The sequence below is a fragment of the Panthera uncia genome (genome assembly GCF_023721935.1).
Source record: "Panthera uncia isolate 11264 chromosome B3 unlocalized genomic scaffold, Puncia_PCG_1.0 HiC_scaffold_1, whole genome shotgun sequence".
Taxonomy (NCBI): Eukaryota; Metazoa; Chordata; class Mammalia; order Carnivora; family Felidae; genus Panthera; species Panthera uncia.
In genome coordinates, this window is record NW_026057582.1 from 13189204 (window position 1) to 13212281 (window position 23078).

Sequence of the window (23078 nt, forward strand, 5' to 3'; positions counted from 1 at the left end):
GGCTGCTGTTGTCCAGCCCTGCCGCCGGCTCTGGGGAGGAGAGCAGGGCAGGAGGCGTTCAGGTCTACACTCCTGGCCGTCGCCCAGAAGCCTCCCTAACGCCTCGGTCCACCTAATGCCGGACCGGCTGCTGAGCGGCTGGCGTGGAGGCTCCAGAAACGGGACGAACTGAGGAGGTGCTCACTTTATTGGGGGGAGAACACTGCATGTGGCCAACACATGAAGGCAGCCTGGCAGGCACCCAACACACTGCGCTCAAAAAGGGACACGGGAGGTTTTGCTAAGAAGGATCAACAGGAACGTGTGTTCCTCTGGGCGGCTTCCCAGCCTCATCCCTCCGAGGAGTCGGGACACCCCGACCGTTTCCTTGAAGGCAGATGTGGTCACTACAAGTAGAGCCCTTCAGGGGTGCCTTCTTGTTTTTTATAAAGAACGTTTTCTTTCGATTTTTTGAAGTCTTCATTTGTTACTTTCATTCTGCGTTCTCTCAAGGCCATCAGACCAGCTTCTGTACAGATCGCCTGTGAGAAAACAGTATGTTCAGAAAATGAAATACTTTGTGTTCTAATGATTCAGAGAGCTACTTTGAAATAAGGTGTAAGACGCCCACACTAAAACTGCCTCAACCATTTGGGAAAAGATGAGATCTTGTGAATGTCTGAAGCCTTCTAATGATTTTCTCAGGGGATCTGAGGTGGCTTTGAGGAGGAGGACTGGCTCGGGGTCTACCCGGCGGAGTGGCTTGGGAGGGAAGCTCTACCAACGCCCCACTGTCGTTACAGGGAGCCACGTTCTGGGCCACAGCTCCCGTTACACCAGGAAACTTCGCGGCAACAGAGCACACGTCCAGTTCATCTACCTACACTGAGGAGACAGCATGCGTTCTGGCTAAATGGAAATCTCCCCATTTACTGCATTTATTGTCTCGCAACACTTGCCAAAAGTAAAACAACCCACGCAACATGATGTGATAAAACCACAATCTCAGCACTAAGTTTCTATCTGGTTATGACCCTCAGGATATTTCAAATGGTGCAGCAAAAAAGAAAGTGAACAAAAAGACAAAGCAAAGAGGTAAAACGGTAACACTTGGTGAACTGAGGTGATGGGTATGTGGGCATTTACTATTGTTGCAACTTTTCTGAAGACTTCAAATTTCCCCAAATACAAAGTTGGTGCAAAATTTAAAAACTCTCTTTGAATTGAAGTTACCGACAAAGACACTAACCTAGTTCTACAGATGCCAACGATACGCAGTTCAGTGCAGGCACCAGCGTGAAAAGGCCCCACACACGCCGTCCCTACCTGACTGTGGCACTTACCCCTACCTGACAGAAACCCAGGTCCTCACATACAAAGCAGGCTGGACCCACACTCAGTGCTGCCGAGCCTCGCCCTAATTCTGGTCGTCTGGGAAGAAACGTCCTCACACACACACAACTAAGAGGTACAGTCCAGCCCAGGTTCTCACCTTGATGTCGGCCCCAGAGAGGTCATCTTTAGCCATGATCAAGTCGTCCAGGGTCACATCATCGGCCAGCGTCATCCTGCTCGTGTGGATCTGAAAGATGCGCCTCTTGGTCTTTTCATCGGGCAGGGGGAACTCAATTTTCCTGTCAATGCGGCCTGCGGGTATAAAAGGTTTCCAGTCACACCCCTGTGGCTCCCCCCAGGCTCTGCTGTGGCTCGGGGAGCCTGTCTCCTCACACCTGCAGTTTCAGAGGGAAACTTCCCTTGTGGGAAGGGTCCAAATCTTGAAAAGTGAACACTGCTCTTTGTAAATATCCACGTGTGAAATCATCCCGTTTAAAAGAAATCCTCTCTCCTCTGGTACCTTCAGAAACACACAAACTAGCCACTGCTGCTTTTGGTGCTACCCGAATGCGAAATTAACTGGAGCTACCATAGGAGCTATTTCTTCAGAAAAAAGAATATTCATTACGGGAAAGAGAAACGGTCACAACTTAAGACTGCGATGGAAAGGGCCACACTACACCTACTACATCATGTTCTTAGCCATTACCTCAGTGGAACGCAGCTTTTGGGAAGTTATTCTACACTTCAGTAATGTATTTGCCTTGATGTGTATCATTTTTAAATCCCCTGAAAGTGCACTTAAACACGAACACATAGAAACACACTCATCCTCCGTGATGGGACAAAAGCAAATCTGACCTGGTCTGATAAGTGCTGGATCCAAAGTTTCTATTCGGTTTGTGGCCATGATAACTTTCACGTCACCCCTTGAATCAAATCCATCCAACTGGTTCAACAGTTCCAACATTGTTCGCTGGATTTCTCTTTCACCACCAGAATTTGAATCGTATCTTTGAAAAAGAAGAGAAGGGATGAAAACCGAACTGATCTCCTGCTGAAGGGGAATTATAAAAACACCTCTGATGCCCTCAATTCTAGCAACAAAATCAGCACAGCCTCCCAACCACCACATAATCTTACTTAAACTGTAGATGTTTTCGTGCCTGAGATGGCATCATTAATTCAGATTGCACGTTCGGTATCTGAGCCCCTGACCCAACTATGAGCTCCTGGAAAGCCTTGTGACAATGGCTGTGTCCCCAGAGTGCAGATGATGCCTGGCTCAGAGTGGAAACTCAAGGCATGGCTGCACACTAATCTCCAGACGGTCACGACTCCCAGGTGGTTGTCACCTGGCACCCCGGAGCAGAGCCTAAAGCATCCACAGCCACATACAGTAGGAGCCAAGGCAAACCCATGTGCTGGCCACACAGGCAGTGCTCCGTGATCATTCTCAGACAAGAGCTACAAGGTCTTTACCTCTAAATGACACAAAGAGAAAAATGTACCTTTTTGTTCCAATGGCATCAATTTCATCAATAAACACGATGGATGGTGCGTGTTCTTCTGCAACTCGAAATAACTCCCGAACGAGTTTGGGCCCATCACCTAGGTACTTCTGAATAAGTTCAGAGCCAACCACTCTTAGGAAAGTGGCTGAGGTTTGGTTTGCTACTGCTTTGGCTAATAAGGTTTTACCTATTTTAGGTTAGAAAAAGAAAGACAAAGTGAAAAAACCCTCAAGTGCTGTCTTAACTTGAAAACCCTGTCACTACCACCTAAAACGGGCATAAAAAACGGGCAGATCCCTCCGATGAAAAGGCATGCCACCATTCCAGTGTCTTGACATTATGTTCTCCAAGGCAGATAAGAGGAAATTCAGAACGTTCTGATTATTTTTAACCACCTTCCTAAAGTCATCATCATAGTGTCAGAAAATACACTTTACTGGGTTATTCGAACTTGCATAGAAATTGCAAGTTATTAACCCAACGCATGCCACCAGGGTTTGAGATCCAAACTCTACTCTGTGAAACAATCAGTGATGGAAAAACGGCCTGAGAACCCTAGGTCTGACCTAAGGAAACACTCTTTAGCACCAGGCCTGCAGCCCCCGGGGCCACCCGAGGAGTCGTGGCTGTGCTGGCTGGGCTTCCCCGAGGCTCAGCTGAGACGGGGCCAGCTCCCACTGAAACCCACAAATGATAGCTCTTCAGACTTTTCTCAGCCTCTGTTGTGTCCTTGTGAGGAACTTCCTCTCACCAATCTCAGGGAAGATCTCAAACATTTCCAGTCCTGCCCCGTTCCTTGAGATTTCTATTTCAGGTCAAAACCAAGAGATCTGGCAGCCATTTTGTGAACTTTAGGGCTGGAAGACCTTGGCCCCTTTGACGGTGAGTGAGGACAGGGGCACAGGGCCAAGCAGGAGCATCAGGACACGGTGGCAGTTAGAGCAGGGCTGGTAAAGGACCAACCTTAGGCCCGCAGGGGAAGGGGAGGAGGCTGCCGGGGAGTAACACAGAAGACTTAGTTCAAGTGGGAAGAAGGACGAGGCGCTAAGCTTTACTACAAGATGTGGCCACGACATCCTTGTGGTGAGACAGACAGAGGGCTGGGTGTGAAGGCTTAAAGTGCGGAGATTCCCCAAGAGAACCGACTAAGGCTGCTGAACAGAAGACAAAAAGGACCTAAGTGGGTGGCATCTTTCAGTCCAGAAGCGGCCAAGGCCAGCTGCTGTGGCACTGCAGTAGCCAGAGGGCTCACCGAACCGGCTTCTTCCTCCTCCTGGCAGGCCCACCACCCTGTACTTCACCCCAGCTCCTCAGATCGGTCCCCAGCAGTGCACATGCACCAAAGGAGGCCTCTCTTCCAGCCTCAGCCCTGTCGCCAGCTCACTCCCAGAGCGACCGCGGCCTTGGGCTAGTAGTCACTGGCCTCTCTGACACTTGATTTCCTGGGCTGTGAGAGGACAGGCTGCAGAAGCTCCATGCCTCCGGAGCTCGTCTCCACTTGTCTCCCAGTCCCTCCACTGTGGGCAGTCCCCAGTCCTCTCAGGATCCTCCTGGGAACGTGGTTTCAATTCACTCAAATAACTGTGCTTCCTCTGGAATTTACACAGCGATGTACTGCTAAGTCCTGGACTGTACAACTTACTCAGGTCAACTAGTCGCACGGTGAACCAAATATATGTATTTTTATCTTCATCTATGTGTTCAATATTATATTCATTCAGTACCAATGGACCAGAGAATGAACCTAATCTGAACAGCACAGAATAGGTTTTAAATCAGCGGTTCTCCACCATGGTTCTGATGTCTGGCTACACACTCCAGATGCAGATCGGGATTTTCAGGGATGGGACCAAATATTGGTATTTTTTAAAGCTCCAGGGTGATCCTAGTGTACAGCCAAGGTTGAGCATCCTGGTTTATTTCCTGTCTTATAAAGTATATTTAATAGACTCACACTAATCTTGAATTATGAATACTTGAAAGCCTTATGTTTTACAGCATATAAATGAGGTATACAAGAGGAGTTCTAAGAAGCTGTAAATGCATTCACACTGAGCAGGCATTTGGGGTGGGGGCTGCCTACTGGTGTTCGTTTTTTGTTGCAATTCCTACTACTGTTTTTAACACGTTAAGTCTGTTAAGTCTACAATTTCAAGTCTAAGATAATTCAGTTTCTAAGCATCTACTATACAGATAAATATACTTTTGTGTAATAGGTATGTTTCCGTATTTATTCCAAAAACGTCCAAAATGCCGCTTAGAAAACTTTGTTTTAAACTAAGGAATTGTGGCATCCTTACTCAAGAATTAATTATAACAAGCTAATACTGCAGCTCAGGAGATCAGCTGAGTGCCCAGAGAGTGTCAAACACAGAGCATACGTACCTGTGCCAGGTGGTCCATAGAGAATGACCCCTTTTGGGGGCTTTATACCCATCTCTTCATAATATTCAGGATGAGTGAGAGGAAGCTCCACGGATTCCTAGAGAAAACAAACACTGGTAAAAATAAAACGCTTTCCTACTAAAATTATCAGATCCATTAACCGGCGTCAAGAATATAGCTCACTTTCATCAAAAATAAGCTAAAACCTCACTTACTACTGTTAGAGACACTGTGGGTGACTTCATCTAGCAGCAAGGACACATTGAAGAGGACATCTGTCCCGCCTGAGCTGCCGCCCCCTGCCTATTGCTCCCAATTTCCCTCTAACTTTCCAGAAGCAACATTTAAGCCTTGAGCAACATTTAATAAGCTCTTCCTGAGCAAAAGAACTTCAAGTGAAAATACACCCTTTCCATTTAAACTACAGACAGGAGCTGGGATGATTTTCTGATTGCTGTTACACCGACAGACACGCTGGCTAGAGATCGAGCTGTCTGAGAGGTGCCGGGTGGAGACCGGGGACAGCTGTGCATGACCTCCCTATAGACGAGACGCCGTGCAGGTGGCTGGCCCACAGCCAACCTGAATGACCACTGCACTTCCCCCGACTCACACTGTCCCCACATCACTGGAGGTTTCCAGATGGCCACAGCTGAAGTTAACACAGATGGAAACATTATATATTCACACACACAATAAACACTGCATATAAAAAGGATTAAGCTGCAGCTGCTGAAGCAACAATCACCCAATTTATTTCCATTACCTAACTCGGTATTAACAACTACAAAAGAGCACACTGGCAAGCTCTGTTACTGCTTGATCAGTACAGAAAAAACAAAATATGCAAAATAACTCTAAGCACCCTAAATGAGGCAGCGGTAAGAAATCTGAAGTCTAAAAACCCAGAGCCGGTGCCTAGACCTACCTTAATTTCCTGGATTTGGTTGTCCAACCCCCCAATATCAGCATAGGTTTCCTGGGGGGCCTTTTCTACTTTCATCACCGTGACCAAGGGATCCGTGTCATCCATGAGCACCCCTATGACGGCATGTACCTACAGAGAACGTTAAGTTTTACTGCAGGGACGTGAGGTTTGCACAATCCATTTACAACAGTGCAATGCCAATCACCAGAACGGCACGAATGGGCGGATCCGAGAGGAAGGAGGAAGCATCCCTAATTAGGGGCTTCGAGACCGGCAACTTGCCTTGTGGTTGAGCAGGACCGAACAGCCTGGCTCCAGCAGGTCCTTGTCTACAAAGGAGAGAATGCTGACGTAGTGTTCTGAGCCCACAGACGTGGACACGATGGCGTGATTGTCATCAATGATCTCTTCCAACGTTCCTACCGACATCGGGGTCCCCCTCAGATCATCCACCTTTGATCTCTCCTCCTATGTAAGAGTATGCCATGAAGGAAAAGCGGGTTAGACCTAAAAAGTAGACAATGCTGACAGTTTTACTAGAGTTACTAGATTTTACTACGTTTACAAAGCAGGTGGTGCTTTAAAAGCAGCTAATTTATGATTCGTAAGAGCCTGCACAGGTCAACTGCTTGAATTTCACTTATTCACTGAATTCTATTTAATAACTAAAACCGTCAATTTGTAAAATCAAAGTTACAGTAATTTCTCCGTTTACCTCTTGCTTTTCTTCTAAAGGCTTCATTTGTTCCTGATTTCTAATGAATTCTTCCTCCATGAGAAGATAGTCTTTAATTCTCTCTAACTTCAGTAATTTTAAGCGGCACTGAGTGTGAGGTGTCACTGTAATTAAAAAAGTTTTACTGTATGTGGAGCTTGACGTTCGCAATGAATTAAGTCCACCCATAAGAAAAAAAGGTTAAGACTTAAATAAGCTAATAAGCAGGTGCCTAAATGCAAAGGGAAGAGAGACTTTGGCAGTTCTAAGCAAGCAGGTAAAAACGGGACGAGTTCCATGACCAGACAGCTAATACAAAATGACATACACTAAGTGAACTGTCTTTATATATAAGAAAAAGAGAACTCAAGGACCCAAAAGATAGTTTGCTTCGGTGTTTTATTCCCCATAGGTGCTAATAAAAATAGCTACAAGTGCTGTTCAGTCAGAATACATGCTGCATGCTAGCTAGAACAAAAGCATCCACTTGTAGGAGGACCGTGAGATATCAGTGGTATTAACATAGGCGGCAAACATTTTTTCCACACTCTTCTGCGTTCTTCTGGCTTGAAGTCCCCTGCTGCACAGGAATCTTAGCATATATAGACAAAAATGCCAATCTTTTCTTTTGTGGTTCCTAGGTTTCTTCAAAATGTCTCTCCTTCCCTGAGGTTAAATATATTCCTGAATTTTTGTTCATTTACTTATTTTCACGTCTGTACTACATCTGGCAAAAAGGGATCTAATTTCATTTTCCCTCAACAGCAAATAAAATATGCCAGCCATTTATGTTAAATACTTCATCCTCTTCCCACAGAACTCAGACATCACCTTACCATACAGTAATGACCCATGTGACCTGACTTCCTATGCTCTTCTGGCAATCGGAGGACCTAGACTTTACCGATACCATATTGACTCATTATTCATTTTTTCAAATTGTCAGATTCCTTTCCTTCTTAACCAACCAACATTTATTGAAATTATTTCATCTAAGCAGGAAGAGACTTGTTTAGATGGGGATGGGAGGGTTATGTAAGACGAAGTGATGAGAAGAAGGCAGCCATGGGAAGGAGAGGGGGGAAGAACGTTTTTAAGCAAACGGCAAAAGCCCTAATGTGGATAAGAGTCAAAGAACACAAGGCAGGGCCGTGTGAACGACAGCAAGGGGAGTGACGGGCTGAGGACAGAGGTGGGCTGGGTCAGGTCACCTGATCTGAATCTCAGTCTATGTTCAGTATGAAGCCACTGAAACAGCTGGTGTTCAGGAATCCCAAGATGGACATTCCAACACAGTGGCGTTCCATTTCTTCGGGGAATAAGCGTGTTTTCTAAGTTATTCAAGCTCAATCTGACTTTTCTAATCTCAAACTACACTCTTCATACCTCAGAGGAGCTGGCTGTTTAAGTGAGACATGGTTGTATGCCGTCTGCACGCCGCTAACACCAAAACACAGCTTTTACCGCAGCCCAGAGGAGGGCCACACCCGCGAGCAGAGCTGCAGCCACCCCGTTTCCTGACTCCACATTCCGACCTCTACGCTACACACACAGACGGCTCTCATGGAACCGACACAGCAGGGAGGAACCATTACCCAGTGGCAGCTTGCTGGCGGCATCTGGTCCCTTTGTTTTCTTCTTCTTTTTCCCTACTCTGGTTGGTACAGGAGGTTCGTACTTCTTTTTCTTGTCCTTGAATTTTTAGAACAGCAGGAAAAAACAAAAACCACACAGATCATATCAAAACACAAACTTCTGTAAGGCCATCATCTATTTCTCGGGGCTGTAATTTTCCTTATCTTTCAGAATGCTATTAAAAACTCCTTTTACAAATAAAGCTAGGTTTACACTTCTGCAATTGGTGAATGTAACTGATCTTTTTATTTTTTTATTTTTAAAAGTTTATTTATTTTGAGTGAATCCGTATCAGAGGCAGAGAGAGAGAGAGAGAGAGAGGGAGAGAGAGAGGGAGAGAGAGAGAACCCCAAGCAGGCTCTCTACTGTCAGGGCGGAGCCTGATGTGGGGTTCAATCTCACGGACTGTGAGATCATGACCCGAGCTGAAATCAAGAGTCAGACGCTTAACTGACACCTCTTGATCTTTCTTTTTACAATACACAATGATAGACTATTCAATAAGGACTAGAGGTCAGAATTCAGAATTATATACCAAAAGTTTGAGCTGAAATAATGAGACAATTCTTCTTCACATCTGAGGATATTAAACACTAATTTACTGGCAATTTATTTCAACACTCTGTAGTGTTATTTTACACATTTAAAAATCATTAATTCAGGGTGGGGGGCCTGAGTGGTTCAGTTGGTTAAACAAGCATTCCACTCTTGGTATCGGCTCAGGTCACGATCTCACAGTTTGCGGGTTTGAGGCCTGTGTCACGCTCTATGCTGCTGGTGCGAAGCCTGCCTGGGATTCTATCTCCCTTTCTCTCTGCCTGTCCTACAACCACACTCCCTCTCAAAATAAATTAAAAAAAAAATCATTAGTTCAGGGCACCTGGGTGGCTCAGTCATTTGAGCATCTGACTCTTGATTTCGGCTCAGATCATGATCCCAGTGTCGTGGGATCAAGTCCTGTGTCAGGCTCTGTACTGAGTGTGGAGCCTGCTTAAGATTCTCATTCTCGTGTTCTCTCTCTCTCTCTCTCTCTCTCTCTCACTCTCCCCCCCCTCACCTCCCCTCTCCTCCCACTCACCCCCCCTCTCTCTCTAAAATGAAAATTAAAAAATAAAAATCATTAATTCATAATTACTTACTTGACAGGTCAATAATCTTCTACAACATGAAACGGATACTGTATGTGAGGCCAGGCTGGTTAAAAAACTGCAGGATTACTTATTTTGCATTTTGACACTCACGAGTCCCCAAAGAACTTCTCAGCTGACAGCCAAGATATGTTGCACAAGATATGTTTACTCACATCACAGACACATCTGGCTTATTTACCTTGTCATCCTTCTTGCCACCTCCAGGGCCATGACCACCACTCTGACTTTGACCCTGAAAAAAGAAATCAGAGGTATAAATTCAGAATGTGATCACTTCAAAAGAACATCCTTATTTTCCCATGATTCCATGACACCATTTAACAATTCTGGACTTAAGATGTACCTTGCAGTCAACATGTACATTTAGCATCGTAGAAATTTCTTTTCTTCCTGAAAAGCTGTTAGTGGATCAATGGTGTGCCCTACCCTGCAACTGTTTGCATCTTAAATCAAGGACAAGTCTACTAAGAAACTGATGTATCATAATGAGGCTGGGATTCTAAGACCACCCCTTTTTTGAGGGGAAAGTAGAGCTTGACATTCTTTAATATAAAACTACTTGAGTGAGTATATTTCATGAAATTAGGTCATCAAAGCTAAGTCATTTTACCTATTTAACAATCGTTTATCAATCGTTTACTCCTTACTAAGATCACACCAAGACCCAGGAGACTCTCCTTTCAAAAGCAACTTATATACTTCCCATCTCTAAAGCCTGGGGCTCTCAGGCAGGTCTTTCTTCCCAACCTGAAAAGCTAAATCACCCTAAGGTATCAAGAACTCAAGTGTATTAATACACTCGTGGGACTTGGGGATTTTAAAACAGACCCCTCGGCTACAAGGGATGGCTTAATAAAGAACAGTATCTCAAAGCTGGTGGCATTTTAAACAATAGTGAACTTACTTGAATAGAGGAGCCCGCAGTCCCCTCAAATCACTTCCACGTAAGCACCTCTAAATTAATACACCACCAGTTTAATTATCAAGACAGAACAATGTATCATTGTTACCTAGAAGAGTTAGGGTCAAATACAGTTCCCCACCTGCAGGATTCTTAAAATTCTGTGCTTTATTCTGAAGAAGGTAATTGCAGGCTCTGAAAAACTGTGGTTCACAGAGTTAGTTATACCGCAGTAGGCTGTCCAAAGTACAGGCCTTTAATACTTACTTACTTACACCTCCTAAAGAAATGTGCTGTTGGCTGGGGCAGCTAATGTTTGTGGGGTGCTTACTATGTGCCTAAGTCTGTACCAGACATTTTCCTTTACTACTTCATTAATTCCACACCACCCTTCAAGGTAGGGTTTATCATTCCCACTTTTTAGACGAGGAACTGCGATGAGCCTAAGACAATGGGCTATGGAATCAGATGCATCTAGCTTTAAACTCCATCACGCAGGTCACCTCCCTGAGCCTCAGCATTCTTAACCAGAAAGTGGGGATGATTCTAGCTCCCCTTACTGAAGATGAGGTAAGGCACATAAACCACTCAGCATGTGCATGACTCACAGTAACTCCTCAGCAATACAATATCACCAGTGAACGAGAAACATTAGGGTCAGGATTTTAATTACCAGCCTGGTTACAAAATCTGGGCTCTGAAATAAATCTATCTGGTTCAGTTCTTCACTCTCATTTAACCCATCTCTGTTTTTATCCAGAACTCTGACCTCGACTCACATTCCCACAGCATTTTCTCCCCTCACCAATCCAGCTATTCCTTTGTAAAACAAGGAGCTGATCCTTTAATTTTCCTCAAAAACCTTCAGCTGCTCCCCAGCATTTATGGTGTAATGTCCAAACTCTAGAGTGGCAGACGTGGCCCCTGCCAAACTGGCTGCAGCTAACCTTTCCCAGGTTCATCTACCACTCGTGATCCCGCAAGTCTGGCCCCACAGGAGGGCATCTTCCTGTACAGGTCATAAACCTCTTCATTTCTGGGGCATCTTACAAGATGTTTCTCAGTCTCAAATAACAATAACAAATATACCCATTTCAAGCCCTTACTCTATGCCAAACTGTGCATTCTCAGGGTATCATCTAGTTTACTTCTTACAGACTCTATGAAGTTGGCACAATCATAACCCCTGGTTTACAGGTACGGAAACCAAGGCCCAGAGATGGTAAGTGACTTGCCTATTATCACAAAGCTTGTCAGAGATGTAGCCAGGAATCACGAAGGTCTATTGGACACCAATATCTTACTAGATGGCCTCTAGCAGAGACTGGCAGGGTTTGTGTAATAGCACAGCCACTTAATGTGTCTCTGTTTCCTCCTTGGTAAAGTGAAGATGATAATAATTACTGTAAGGATAAGAAGAAAATGCTGGAATATAACCCTATGTTTATTGCAGCATTATTTACAGTAGCCAAGATATGGAAGCAAGCTAAGGGTCCATCAGTAAACGAATGGATAAAGATGGTGTGGCGTGTAAATGCACACAAACACAATGGACATTACTCAGCCATTAAAAAAAAAAAAAAAAACTTTCCATCTGTGACATTAACGGACCCAGAGGGTGTTAAGTTAAAGGACGTCAGACAGAGAAAGACAAATACAACACGATTTCACTTGTACGTGGCATCAAAAAACAAAGCAGAAACAGATCCATAAACACAGAGAACTGGTGGCTGCCAGAGGAAAGGGACAGTGGGTGATGGGGAATGGAAGGCACAGGCTTCCAGTTATAAAAGGTATAAATCCCGGGGATAAAAGGTAAAAGGTACGGCACATAAAGCACATAAATATACAGACAGTGGCACTGGGATAGCACTGCACTGTAAAGGGACAGATGGCAGCTACAGTGAGAGCACAGCAGAGAACAGACTCGTCCAATCACTGGGTTGTCCACCTGAAACTAATTTAACTGTGCCAGCAGCTCTACTTCAATAACAATGACAGTGACAAGGAGAATAATGCTGGAGAAGTACCTAGCACATGCTTAGAACATTACCCCCGAAGTCCTTATAAGACCTAGAAGACTATGTGGTCTGCGTTCTTGATGTTCAGGATACAGGCTAAACACACTGCCATCTCAGGCCCTTTGCGCTTACCTATTCCTTCTGCCTGGAGCCCCTTCCCCTCAGATGTCTGCATAGGCTACTCTCATTTTGTTTAGACCCCTGCTCAAATCTCACCTCCTCAGAGGGGCCTTTGCTAACACCCTATGTAAAATAGCCATCCCATCCCTTTCTATAAACAACCATATAGCACTGGCCACTCACCCATCTCTCTCTCCCGTTCCCTGCCATCATATTGCAAGTCTGCTTTTCGATGTGTGTGTGTGTGTGTGTGTGTGTGTGTGTGTGTGTTCGCCTTGTCTACAATGTAAGCTCCATGAAGGCAGAGACTTCGCCAATCACGCTCACTTCTTGTGCCCTCACCGCTTAGAGCAGAACTTGGCCAAAAGAAAAGTTGCAGGTGCTCAATAAACACCTGCCTACTGAACTAACGAACAACTGCTAGCGGGAGCCTCCCCTCCGAGGTGCACCAGTCACAAAGACGTCAGTCTTGAATGCCTTCCCCAAGTGCCCCCACTCCCCGCGGTCGTCCACCGCCGCGCTCTCTCCTCCTCGGCCGGAACGAATCCCTCCCTCTTCGGCGGTCGCGCAGCCCTTCACCTGAGCGGCTCAGAAAGCACTGGTCCCAGGTGCTCAGGGAGGCTCCCGCCGGAACTCCCCGCGCCGGTCAGCGGGGCCCCGGGCGACGGAGGAGCGAAGCCGGGCGCCCTGACCCGCTCCGCCGCCCCACTAGCAGCCCTCCCGGGGGACCCTGCGCGCCAGGGGCCCCAGGAACCCGGTCCGGGCCCGCTGGTCGGCCCCGGCGGACCTGAGCACTGTCTCCGGGAGCCCCCGACCCCCGAGGAGAGCGGGCCGGCGGGCAGGAAGGCGGGCGGGCCGAGTGCCTCGGGGAGCCGCCTCGCCCTCTCGTCTCGGGTCGCTTCGACCCCGTCGCACCGCCACCACCGGCCGAAACCCTTAGTCACTCACCATCTTGCTCCGGCCGCTTGAACCGCCGCTACCGGATATGCATCTGCCAAGGCGGCCGACTGAAGCGGAAGTTGCCTAGTGACGCTACGGAAGCCGAGAGGAGCCAAATCCCTCCCTGACGGAGTCGCTCTCCAAGGGCTTGGTGGGGCAACGAAATAACTTAGAAGCAAAACGTGAATCTTGTAAAATATTTTACTTGAAAAAACAATTTTAAATCGAAGTTGTTAGGCTGTTGTCAACAGTTTAAGACGACGACGTAGACTTTGAAAGAAGTAAGACAGTTGTGAAAATATAAAATATTTAAAATCTGCAAAAATCTTAACTGAGAAGAATTTCACGTGTTGCTCCAAGAACTGGAATGGAATTATAACGGCGAAGGTGACATAAACTTTTGGATCACATTTAAGCTATTATTTGGTCTCTGGAATAGACGTGATCATCTGAGAGTATTTCCTTGTCTAATGAGTTACCTGGATGCGTTTTCTTTTTTCCTTTGATGCTTTGTGGCTTGTGATGATGTCACATGTTGTCTTAAAATAACTAGTCTTGCACCTGGTTGGTAACGTTGATCATTTAGTACACCCACCAGGACATTAGAAAGATAGCAGAAAGACAAATAAAGAAACTGATCCCGTTCACAATTGCACCAAGAAGCATAAAATACCTAGGGATAAATCTAACCAAAGATGTAAAAGATCTGTATGCTGAAAACTATAGAAAGCTTATGAAGGTAATTGAAGAAGATATAAAGAAATGGAAAGACATTCCCTGCTCATGGATTGGAAGAATAAATATTGTCAAAATGTCAATACTACCCAAAGCTATCTACACATTCAATGCAATCCCAATCAAAATTGCACCCGCATTCTTCTCGAAACTAGAACAAGCAACCCTAAAATTCATATGGAACCACAACAGGCCCCGAATAGCCAAAGTAATTTTGAAGAAGAAGACCAAAGCAGGAGGCATCACAATCCCAGACTTTAGCCTCTACTACAAAGCTGTAATCATCAAGACAGCATGGTATTGGCACAAAAACAGACACATAGACCAATGGAATAGAATAGAAACCCCAGAACTAGACCCACAAAAGTATGGCCAACTAATCTTTGACAAATCAGGAAAGAACATCCAATGGAAAAAAGACAGTCTCTTTAACAAATGGTGCTGGGAGAACTGGACAGTAACATGCAGAAGGTTGAAACTAGACCACTTTCTCACACCGTTCACAAAAATAAACTCAAAATGGATAAAGGACCTGAATGTGAGACAGGAAACCATCAAAACCCTAGAGGAGAGAGCAGGAAAAGACCTCTCTGACCTCAGCCGTAGCAATCTCTTACTCGACACATCCCCAAAGGCAAGGGAATTAAAAGCAAAAATGAATTACTGGGACCTTATGAAGATAAAAAGCTTCTGCACAGCAAAGGAAACAACCAACAAAACTAAAAGGCAACCAACAGAATGGGAAAAGATATTTGCAAATGACATATCGGACAAAGGGCTAGTATCCAAAATCTATAAAGAGCTCACCAAACTCCACACCCGAAAAACAAATAACCCAGTGAAGAAATGGGCAGAAAACATGAATAGACATTCTCTAAAGAAGACATCCGGATGGCCAACAGGCACATGAAAAGATGCTCAACGTCGCTCCTCATCAGGGAAATACAAATCAAAACCACACTCAGATATCACCTCACGCCAGTCAGAGTGGCCAAAATGAACAAATCAGGAGACTATAGATTCTGGAGAGGATGTGGAGAAACGGGAACCCTCTTGCACTGTTGGTGGGAATGCAAATTGGTGCAGCCACTCTGGAAAACAGTGTGGAGGTTCCTCAGAAAATTACAAATAGACCTACCCTATGACCCAGCAATAGCACTGCTAGGAATTTACCCAAGGGATACAGGAGTACTGATGCAGAGGGGCACTTGTACCCCAATGTTTATAGCAGCACTCTCAACAATAGCCAAATTATGGAAAGAGCCTAAATGTCCATCAACTGATGAATGGATAAAGAAATTGTGGTTTATATACACAATGGAGTACTACATGGCAATGAGAAAGAACAAAATATGGCCCTTTGTAGCAACGTGGATGGAACTGGAGAGTGTGATGCTAAGTGAAATAAACCATACAGAGAAAGACAGATACCATATGTTTTCACTCTTATGTGGATCCTGAGAAACTTAACAGAAACCCATGGAGGAGGGGAAGGAAAAAAAAAAAAAAGAGGTTAGAGTGGGAGAGAGCCAAAGCATAAGAGACTCTTAAAAACTGAGAACAAACTGAGGGCTGATGGGGGGTGGGAGGGACGGGAGGGTGGGTGATGGGTATTGAGGAGGCCACCTGTTGGGATGAGCACTGGGTGTTGTATGGAAACCAATTTGACAATAAATTTCATATATTGGAAAAAAAAAAAAAGAAAGATAGCAAGCATCCCTTTGGCCTCTGGAAACTTCCACAACTGGTGCTCAAAATGTTGCCTGTTGCTGAACTGGAGAGATGGAATTCATTCTTGTTTTTTGTTTTTTTCTCTGCTCCTGATTAATTTAGGCATTTTAGTTGTGAAATGCTAAAAATATTTCACTAACACCCAACAGGTACAAAAATAGGAAAATCACTCTTTCCTTTTCATCATCATCTATAAAAACTATGTCTTGACAACTGTTGATCTCCGCTAACAAATCTGGCATCTACATGATATGTGAAACAGTATGATGGGTGAGGGGCAAGACAACTCCCCCTCCACGAATGCTGAGAGAAACGCCAGAGTTGTATGGAATGTCTAAGCAATCTGTGTATAACCCGAAGAAGTGTAGAGGTCCTGAGGTGGTGTCACATTCAAAGAAGCACAGGCTGATAATACTTAAGAAAACTTAAATTCTGGAGGACTTGCCATTAAGAAGCCCCTTAATGCACAGAAAACACATTCATCTCTTTTCTCCCTCCTGCTGGCCCCGTCACTATTCTCCACTCCAGTGACAGCCAGCTCTGTAACCCCAACTCTTGCAGCTTCCAACCTCCCCAAGCACCACGTGCTCCAGTCTTTCCACCCCCTCCCTGCTTCTTAGCTATTCATTTTGTAGATAAACGTAACTTCTCTACTCTCCTTAGTGTTAATTCCCTTTTTCCAATTTCTTGGATTTCCCCTGGAAAGGGGGCACAGAAACTGACCCGGTCAGGGAATATCCATTTGCCTTAGGGAAAAAAAAAAAAAAGGGTGGGGCTGGGAAGAAGATGAGAGATTATGAAGAATCACATCAGTGACTTTTGCCTTGCTCACAGAAGTAATATTTTGTTTGTAGTTAGCCTAGGCTGTGTTTAGGACATCCAGGAATTGAAACACGATATTGGATATCACAATAGCATATACATATAAATGTGTACAGTTGTATATGGACTTATACTTCTGCTTGTGTTTGAGTAGGTGTGCATATCTATTATCTTCTCTGTATCTCTGCACACACACATGCACACACACACACATTGATGCCCTGCAAGTATCCAAGGCCAAACTTAGTGTCTTCCCCTAGGACCTCACATATATTTTATCCTGGCTAATGACACCATTCAGAGACCTAAGCCGGAAGCCTCCCCTCCAACCTCTCCCATTCCCCAGCCACCTCAGTGGTCAAGTCTTACAGTTTTGCTTCTGTCATGCTTCATCATCTCGTCCCTCTTTCCATCCCCACCTTGTCACCCCATGTCACAATTCATTCAACAAATAATTACTGAGCACACTATGTGCCAGGCTCTCCTCTACGGTCTGAGGATACTGTGGTGAACAAACAGACAAAAATCCTTTTCCTAATGGATTTTACAATAAACAAGTAAATGAGTATATAGCATGCTACATGAAGATAAATGCTTTGGGGGAAATTAAATAGGAAGGAAGACTAGAGATCGTGCAGCAGTGGTGGTAGGTGCTTCTGACTTTAAATAGGATGTTATCTGAACAAAAACTTAAGGAATTAGAGAGTTAGCTATTCAGGTATCTGGAGGAAAGCTTTCCAGGCAGAGGGAATAGCGAGTGCAAAGGCCCTGAGGTGAGAGCGGCAAGTGATAGGGACTGGAGACACCATGGTGAAGAACTGAAAAACGGACACATAACTCCCAATGGAGGCTTAAGGGGGGTTAGAGTCAAAGCAATATAACCCAATAGGGAATTAATAATAAATTTGAATCATTAATAAATGTATTATTAATAAATTATTACCCAATAGGGAAGAGAGCAACAGATTTTGGCATCAGAACACTTGGGTCTGAAACTGGGCTCCATCGCTTACTGCTGTCTCGGTTTCCTATTGTTGCTCTAAGAAATTACTACGAATTTAGTGTAGTCTTTTCTGGAAACTCTAGGGAGAATCCATTTCCTTGCCTTTTTCAGCTTCAAGAGGCCACCTGCATTCCTCAGCTTGTAGCCCTTCTTCCGTCCTAAAGCTGGTAACATTGCCCCTGCTTCTGTCCTCACATCTCTCTCTGACTCCACATCCGCCTCCCTCTTTCACTTTTAAGGACTTTGGCAATCACATCAGGCCCACCCAGGTAATCCAGGATAATCTCCCTATCTTTAGATCAATTGATTAGTACCCATAATTCCATGCGTGACCCACCCCCTGGAGCGAGTTTACCACTTAACTTACCATATTCACAGGTTACAGAGATTAGGATGTGGACATCTTTGGGGAGTCCTTACTCTGCCAGACACACTAGCTGTCCAAACGTGGGCATGTCACTTCCCTGTCTGTGCCTCAGTTTCCCCATATGTTCAAGAAGATAATATTAGTACCTCAGATCCATTCCTTCTCCTCTCCAGGCCACCGTGTCAGCCAGGTCACGTCAATGAGCAGCTCTGGTGGGAGACTGGAAGGGAGTGGAGGGAGGAGTCAGAAATGTCTCTCTCTCTCTCTTTCAGCCTCCAGTGGCGGGGGCAGCGGCTGCCTGGCCACGGTGGCTTCAGTGCTCACCGGTCAGGACAACCATAGCTCCGGCTCCCACAGAGTGACAGGGCCCTGGGCCTGGAGTTCCCTTTGTCCTTCCGCCCCAGTGCCCACAGGGACTTCCTGCTGTTGCTAATTTCCAAGATGCCTCCTTATCTGTGTTGGTTATTTTACAGAAAGAGAGCATGTGGGAACGGGGGCGGGGGCAGAGAGAGAGAAAGAGAGACAGAGAGAGGGAGAGAGAGAAGGAGAGAGAGAAAGAGAGAGAGAGAGAGAGAGAGAGAGAGAGAGAGTCTTCAACAGGCTTCACGCTCAGCGCAGAGCCCGAGGAGGGGCTCGATCCCACAACCCTGGGACCATGACCTGAGCCAAAATCAAGAGTGAGGCAGTCAACCAACTGAGCCACCCAGGTGTCCCTAAGCTTCTTAATATGTAACGTAGGGATATTCTTTGCAAAAACTGCTGAGATATGAATTATAGACTGTATCTGGGAAGAAGTGATCAAAGGCAGTTAAGATCAATTTGGAACAATTAATGTGTCCATTTTTTCACAATTTGTCTCGTTTCAAAACAAGGCAAATTAATCTTTGTTTCTCTTTGATTTTCAATAATGCAATGTAACAGAGCTAAAACTAAAAGTTCTCTGTGAAGCAAGGATTATGAGAAAATGTATGGCATTCCTTTGGTAAACGTGTGCATGTGTGCATTTTTCAAATTTTCTGGCACATAGAATTTCAGAAATAGGAAGCAGAAAATACAAAACATTTTAAAAGAAGGTGAGGCTTGACTGTGACTATAGTCGGAATCAATATTTCATATGACTAGATAAATTGGTTTCCATAACCTCATAAAAGAACATCCACTGAATCTGAAAGAAGCCATGTTAAAATTCGATCTGTGGGTTTTTGTTTTTATCTAAAGTATCTTGCAATATTGAGTAGTCTCAGAAAACATTGTAACTACACTGAAAAGAGAGTCATAAACCAATCTTACTTTAGCTGTTCTAAGTTATGTTTCATCCTAGGAGCAAGTATTGAGATTAACTGGAAAAAATTGCTAATATTTAAACACATTTTAAAGAGCTGTTTTCAGCTTCGGCATCTCTTAACACTGTTGGTTTGCTTTATTCTCCAGGGACACTCTGTCAGGAGTGATACATTTTATATCTAACTTGTTTTATGAGAGGGGACAGGCCATCAAATGAGACTTCATCTCACTCCCACTTGGCCACCATCCCTGATGGTCTGTGGGGCCTCCTTCCCAATGCCAAACTTCACCCCCTGCAGAAATAGGTATATGATGGGGAAACCCTAAGCCCCAAGTATTTATGGTGCTTTGATTTTAGTCCTCAAAGGAGCTTTCCCCAAAGCCATGTTCTCAGTCATTTCTGTGTGGGTCCCCCTGCCCCAGACATGGCAAGATACAGGTGGGTGAATGGGGTGGGCTTCCTTCTGTTAGGAGGGAGAAGAACTTTGGGAATGCAGGTTCAGCCTCGGAGAGAGCAGATTTTAGCATGGAGAAAACATGGCCACTAGGGAACGAGAAATAGATTCCCAAATCCTAGCGGTTTGCATACCTTGCTTTGAAGACCTCTGCATGTGTATATAATAAATGCATGTACGGGGATTTGTTTACAAAAATAAATAAATACACAAATAGGACTTGATGCTCAACTCTTTTTCAAAAATCTTTACTGATGGCCGAGCCAGCAAGAAAGTTTGGAGAGGTGGCCTGCAGAAAAGAGGACATAGGTGCAGCATCTAAGGCAGCGACACCACCAGCCTCCATATTTGTTTCTCTACCCACCTCTCCTCTTCCCTCCAGGCCCCTTGGCCTCCCTCTCCTCCCCTCCGCCCTCTCCTTTCTTCCATGCCTGCATTCGCTGAGTGCCTGGGGCACTGTGCTAGGCACTGGGGCTGCAAGGATGGGCGCGTTTCCTGCAGGGTTTCCTTCTGGGTGAAGTCCACTTCGTGGACTGAGAACACCTGTCAGCCACACTGGCTGCCTTTGCTCTTGGTTCACGCGGCTCCCCCTGGAGGTGGCGCGGTGGGATAACAGTCTGGAAATGGTTCTTGAGTTTTACGAGCAAGCTTCAAGGGGTCAGGAAAGATCTTAGGATATAGAAGGTAGATGCGGAAATGCAGAGAGCAAGATAGAGTCACTTGTCAAGCAGGCAGCCAAGGGTGTTGCCCCTAAGACCTGATCCCTGATGCATTTCTGTACCTGCCGGGGCTCTCGTGTTCGCTCCGTCAGCGCACGCGTGGAGTAAGCGGTCTACATCAGACAGACTTTGTTGACAGAAATCTGCCCTAAGTTTTTGAAGCTCAGCACAAGTATATTCTCCATCTTCTGTTACTTCGTGGGTTAACCTTGACTGTGATTAAATTGAACACTCTTTCTTGTGATAATAGGTCTGCTCTGATAATCCTCCTGGCCAAACCCCTCCCTGGGTTACTATAGTTTCCTGGATCCTCAGGATGGAAGGTCCCAAGGGTGTTTTGTCCTTTATATTTGAATTATTCATCGATTGGAACGTCCTCATTCCTCTATTAGTAATAGAGGACTACTTTTTACCCCTTTGTTGGTCCTGGTCTGGCTGCAAGATGGGTTTTGGGTTGTTTTGTTTTGTTTTTTTTTAGAGAGAGAGCAGAGGAGAGGGGTGGAGGGAGAGAAAGAGAATCCCAAGCAGGCTCCATCCACGCTGAGCGTGGAGCCCACCTCGGGGCTCGATCCCACAGCCCTGGGGTCATGACCTGAGCCAAAATCAAGAATCAGCTGCTCAACCGACTGAGCCACCCCGGCACTCCTGCCAGATGGCTTTCACTGGTAAGATGGTGAAGTCTGCAGTAGACGCTCTTGACAGTAAGGGCTTTATGTTTTTAGGATCCCGGGGTCCTGGTAGTGAGTTTCTTTCTGACTTCTAACTCTGTGGGTACCATGGGTCTTCTACACAAAGTATGGTGTCCAGCATCTGGGCCCTTCCCGCTTTTGTAAGGCATTTACCTAGTGCCCACACATTCCTTCCAATTTTGTACCCTTGCAGCTGCGATACACAATTTCCTAACTATGTAGAGCTCTATGCCCCACTTATACCTGGGATATGTGTACATATTTTTCCACGGTTTTTGTTCACGTCTTTCTGCCAAGCTACAGATTATTTTGGCCACTAGTGGCATGTATTTTTGCAATGTTTCCAAACGGCTTCATTTTTCCTAACCCTCCAACTGCCCTTCTGAAGTCGTGTCTCTTGGGTTCAGCTTTGGCTGGTTCCGCCTCCGGCCCTGCTTGCAAAGGGGTAAAGCCCAGGATAAGCCTTCACTGCCAGCTGCTCCCTGCATAGAACTGGTTTTGGTTTCCTCTGCCTTTGCTGATACCTTAGGATCTCACCCCAAGCAAGATGCCTGGAAAGTCTATATTCACACAAATCTACTCCCCAATTTATTATTGATTACTTCTGCTAAAGCCAATTCAGGCAATACTCAAGGAGCCTTTTCTGATTCTTCTAAATTTTCTAACACGCAGTGAGTCAATGACACAGAATCCTGCCTACCGTGCAAACTGTCGTGAGCACGCTACGAGGGCGCACACACGAGTGTGTCTTTCCACAACGTCAAGTTGATTCCATCCTAAAGCAAGGCTGCCATACTTGTAAAGCAGGTCCAGGATTCCAAATTCAATGACATTTCACTATGCATTTAAGTTGACATCATACGTGTCACACAAAGCAAAGCACAAGACAAAGTCACATAGCACACAAGATACAAGAGGTAAGAAGTTAATGAACCCAATGCGCTCAGTCTTCGAGCACACGGTTGTTGGGGTGAGGCCTCCATCCGGCCCAGGGCCGCTCTTTGGCCCCCGCTGCTTTTTATGTCGAAGCAGTGGAGGATCTCCAGTATGTTCGGAGATCAATGGGCAGGGCCTTTGGTGGCCGTCGTCTTTTTGATGTGGTCAGATGTGAAAACTCACCCTCTGGAGAGTCTGATAGTTTGCTCCAAAGTCTTCTCTTTTAAAAGACATTTAATTTGTCTTGAGCCTTTCCAGGTCTTCTCTGGTTCTGCTGGTCATCACTTCTGGCTGTTGTCACCTGTGCTGGTCTGGGCGCTATCTGGTCCAGTAGCTGCAACACCCGTGGCTGCAGACGTCACTGCTTGACGTGAGCGAGACCATCTTGGTCTCTGCAGGAGCGTGATGGTTAAGGGCACAGACTGAAGTCAGGTCGCTTGGATTTGACCCCAGCTTGCCACTCACATAGTATATCAGTGTTTGGCCCCAGGCATGACTTTTCCCATCTGTAAAATGGGTGTACTAACACACCCTATCCACAGAACGACTTGACATTTGTAAAGTATTTACAACAGTGCCTGCCCCATGTGTTAAGTACGACATATGTTTGTTAAATACTTTTTTAAATGAAGCGTTTGGGCAAAATGACCTGAGGTTTGATCATCTGTCACCCAAAACACCCCCCAGCTTTAGTGCCCAGGCTGCTTGTCACTA

At 45.4% G+C, this 23078-nt stretch overlaps 2 protein-coding genes across 3 annotated transcripts in view; one reads left to right on the plus strand and one right to left on the minus strand.

Moving 5' to 3' along the window:
- NRDE2 (NRDE-2, necessary for RNA interference, domain containing) overlaps positions 1–8794 on the plus strand; it is a 56320-nt gene extending 47526 nt beyond the window's left edge. For both annotated transcript variants that reach the window (XM_049612328.1, XM_049612329.1), the window contains one exon: positions 783–8794. The gene's annotated coding sequence lies outside the window, so the exon portion shown is untranslated. The remainder of the gene's footprint in view (positions 1–782) is intronic.
- Positions 170–13712, minus strand: PSMC1 (proteasome 26S subunit, ATPase 1). Its single transcript, XM_049612330.1, has 11 exons — positions 13633–13712; positions 9821–9874; positions 8452–8548; positions 6857–6981; positions 6424–6609; positions 6142–6270; positions 5214–5310; positions 2826–3015; positions 2176–2327; positions 1472–1626; positions 170–521 (listed from the first exon to the last, which is right to left on the minus strand). Exons 1-11 carry the CDS (start codon positions 13633–13635, stop codon positions 387–389), a joined length of 1323 nt encoding a protein of 440 aa, XP_049468287.1. The 5' UTR covers positions 13636–13712; the 3' UTR covers positions 170–386.
- Positions 13713–23078: the final 9366 nt, after the last annotated feature.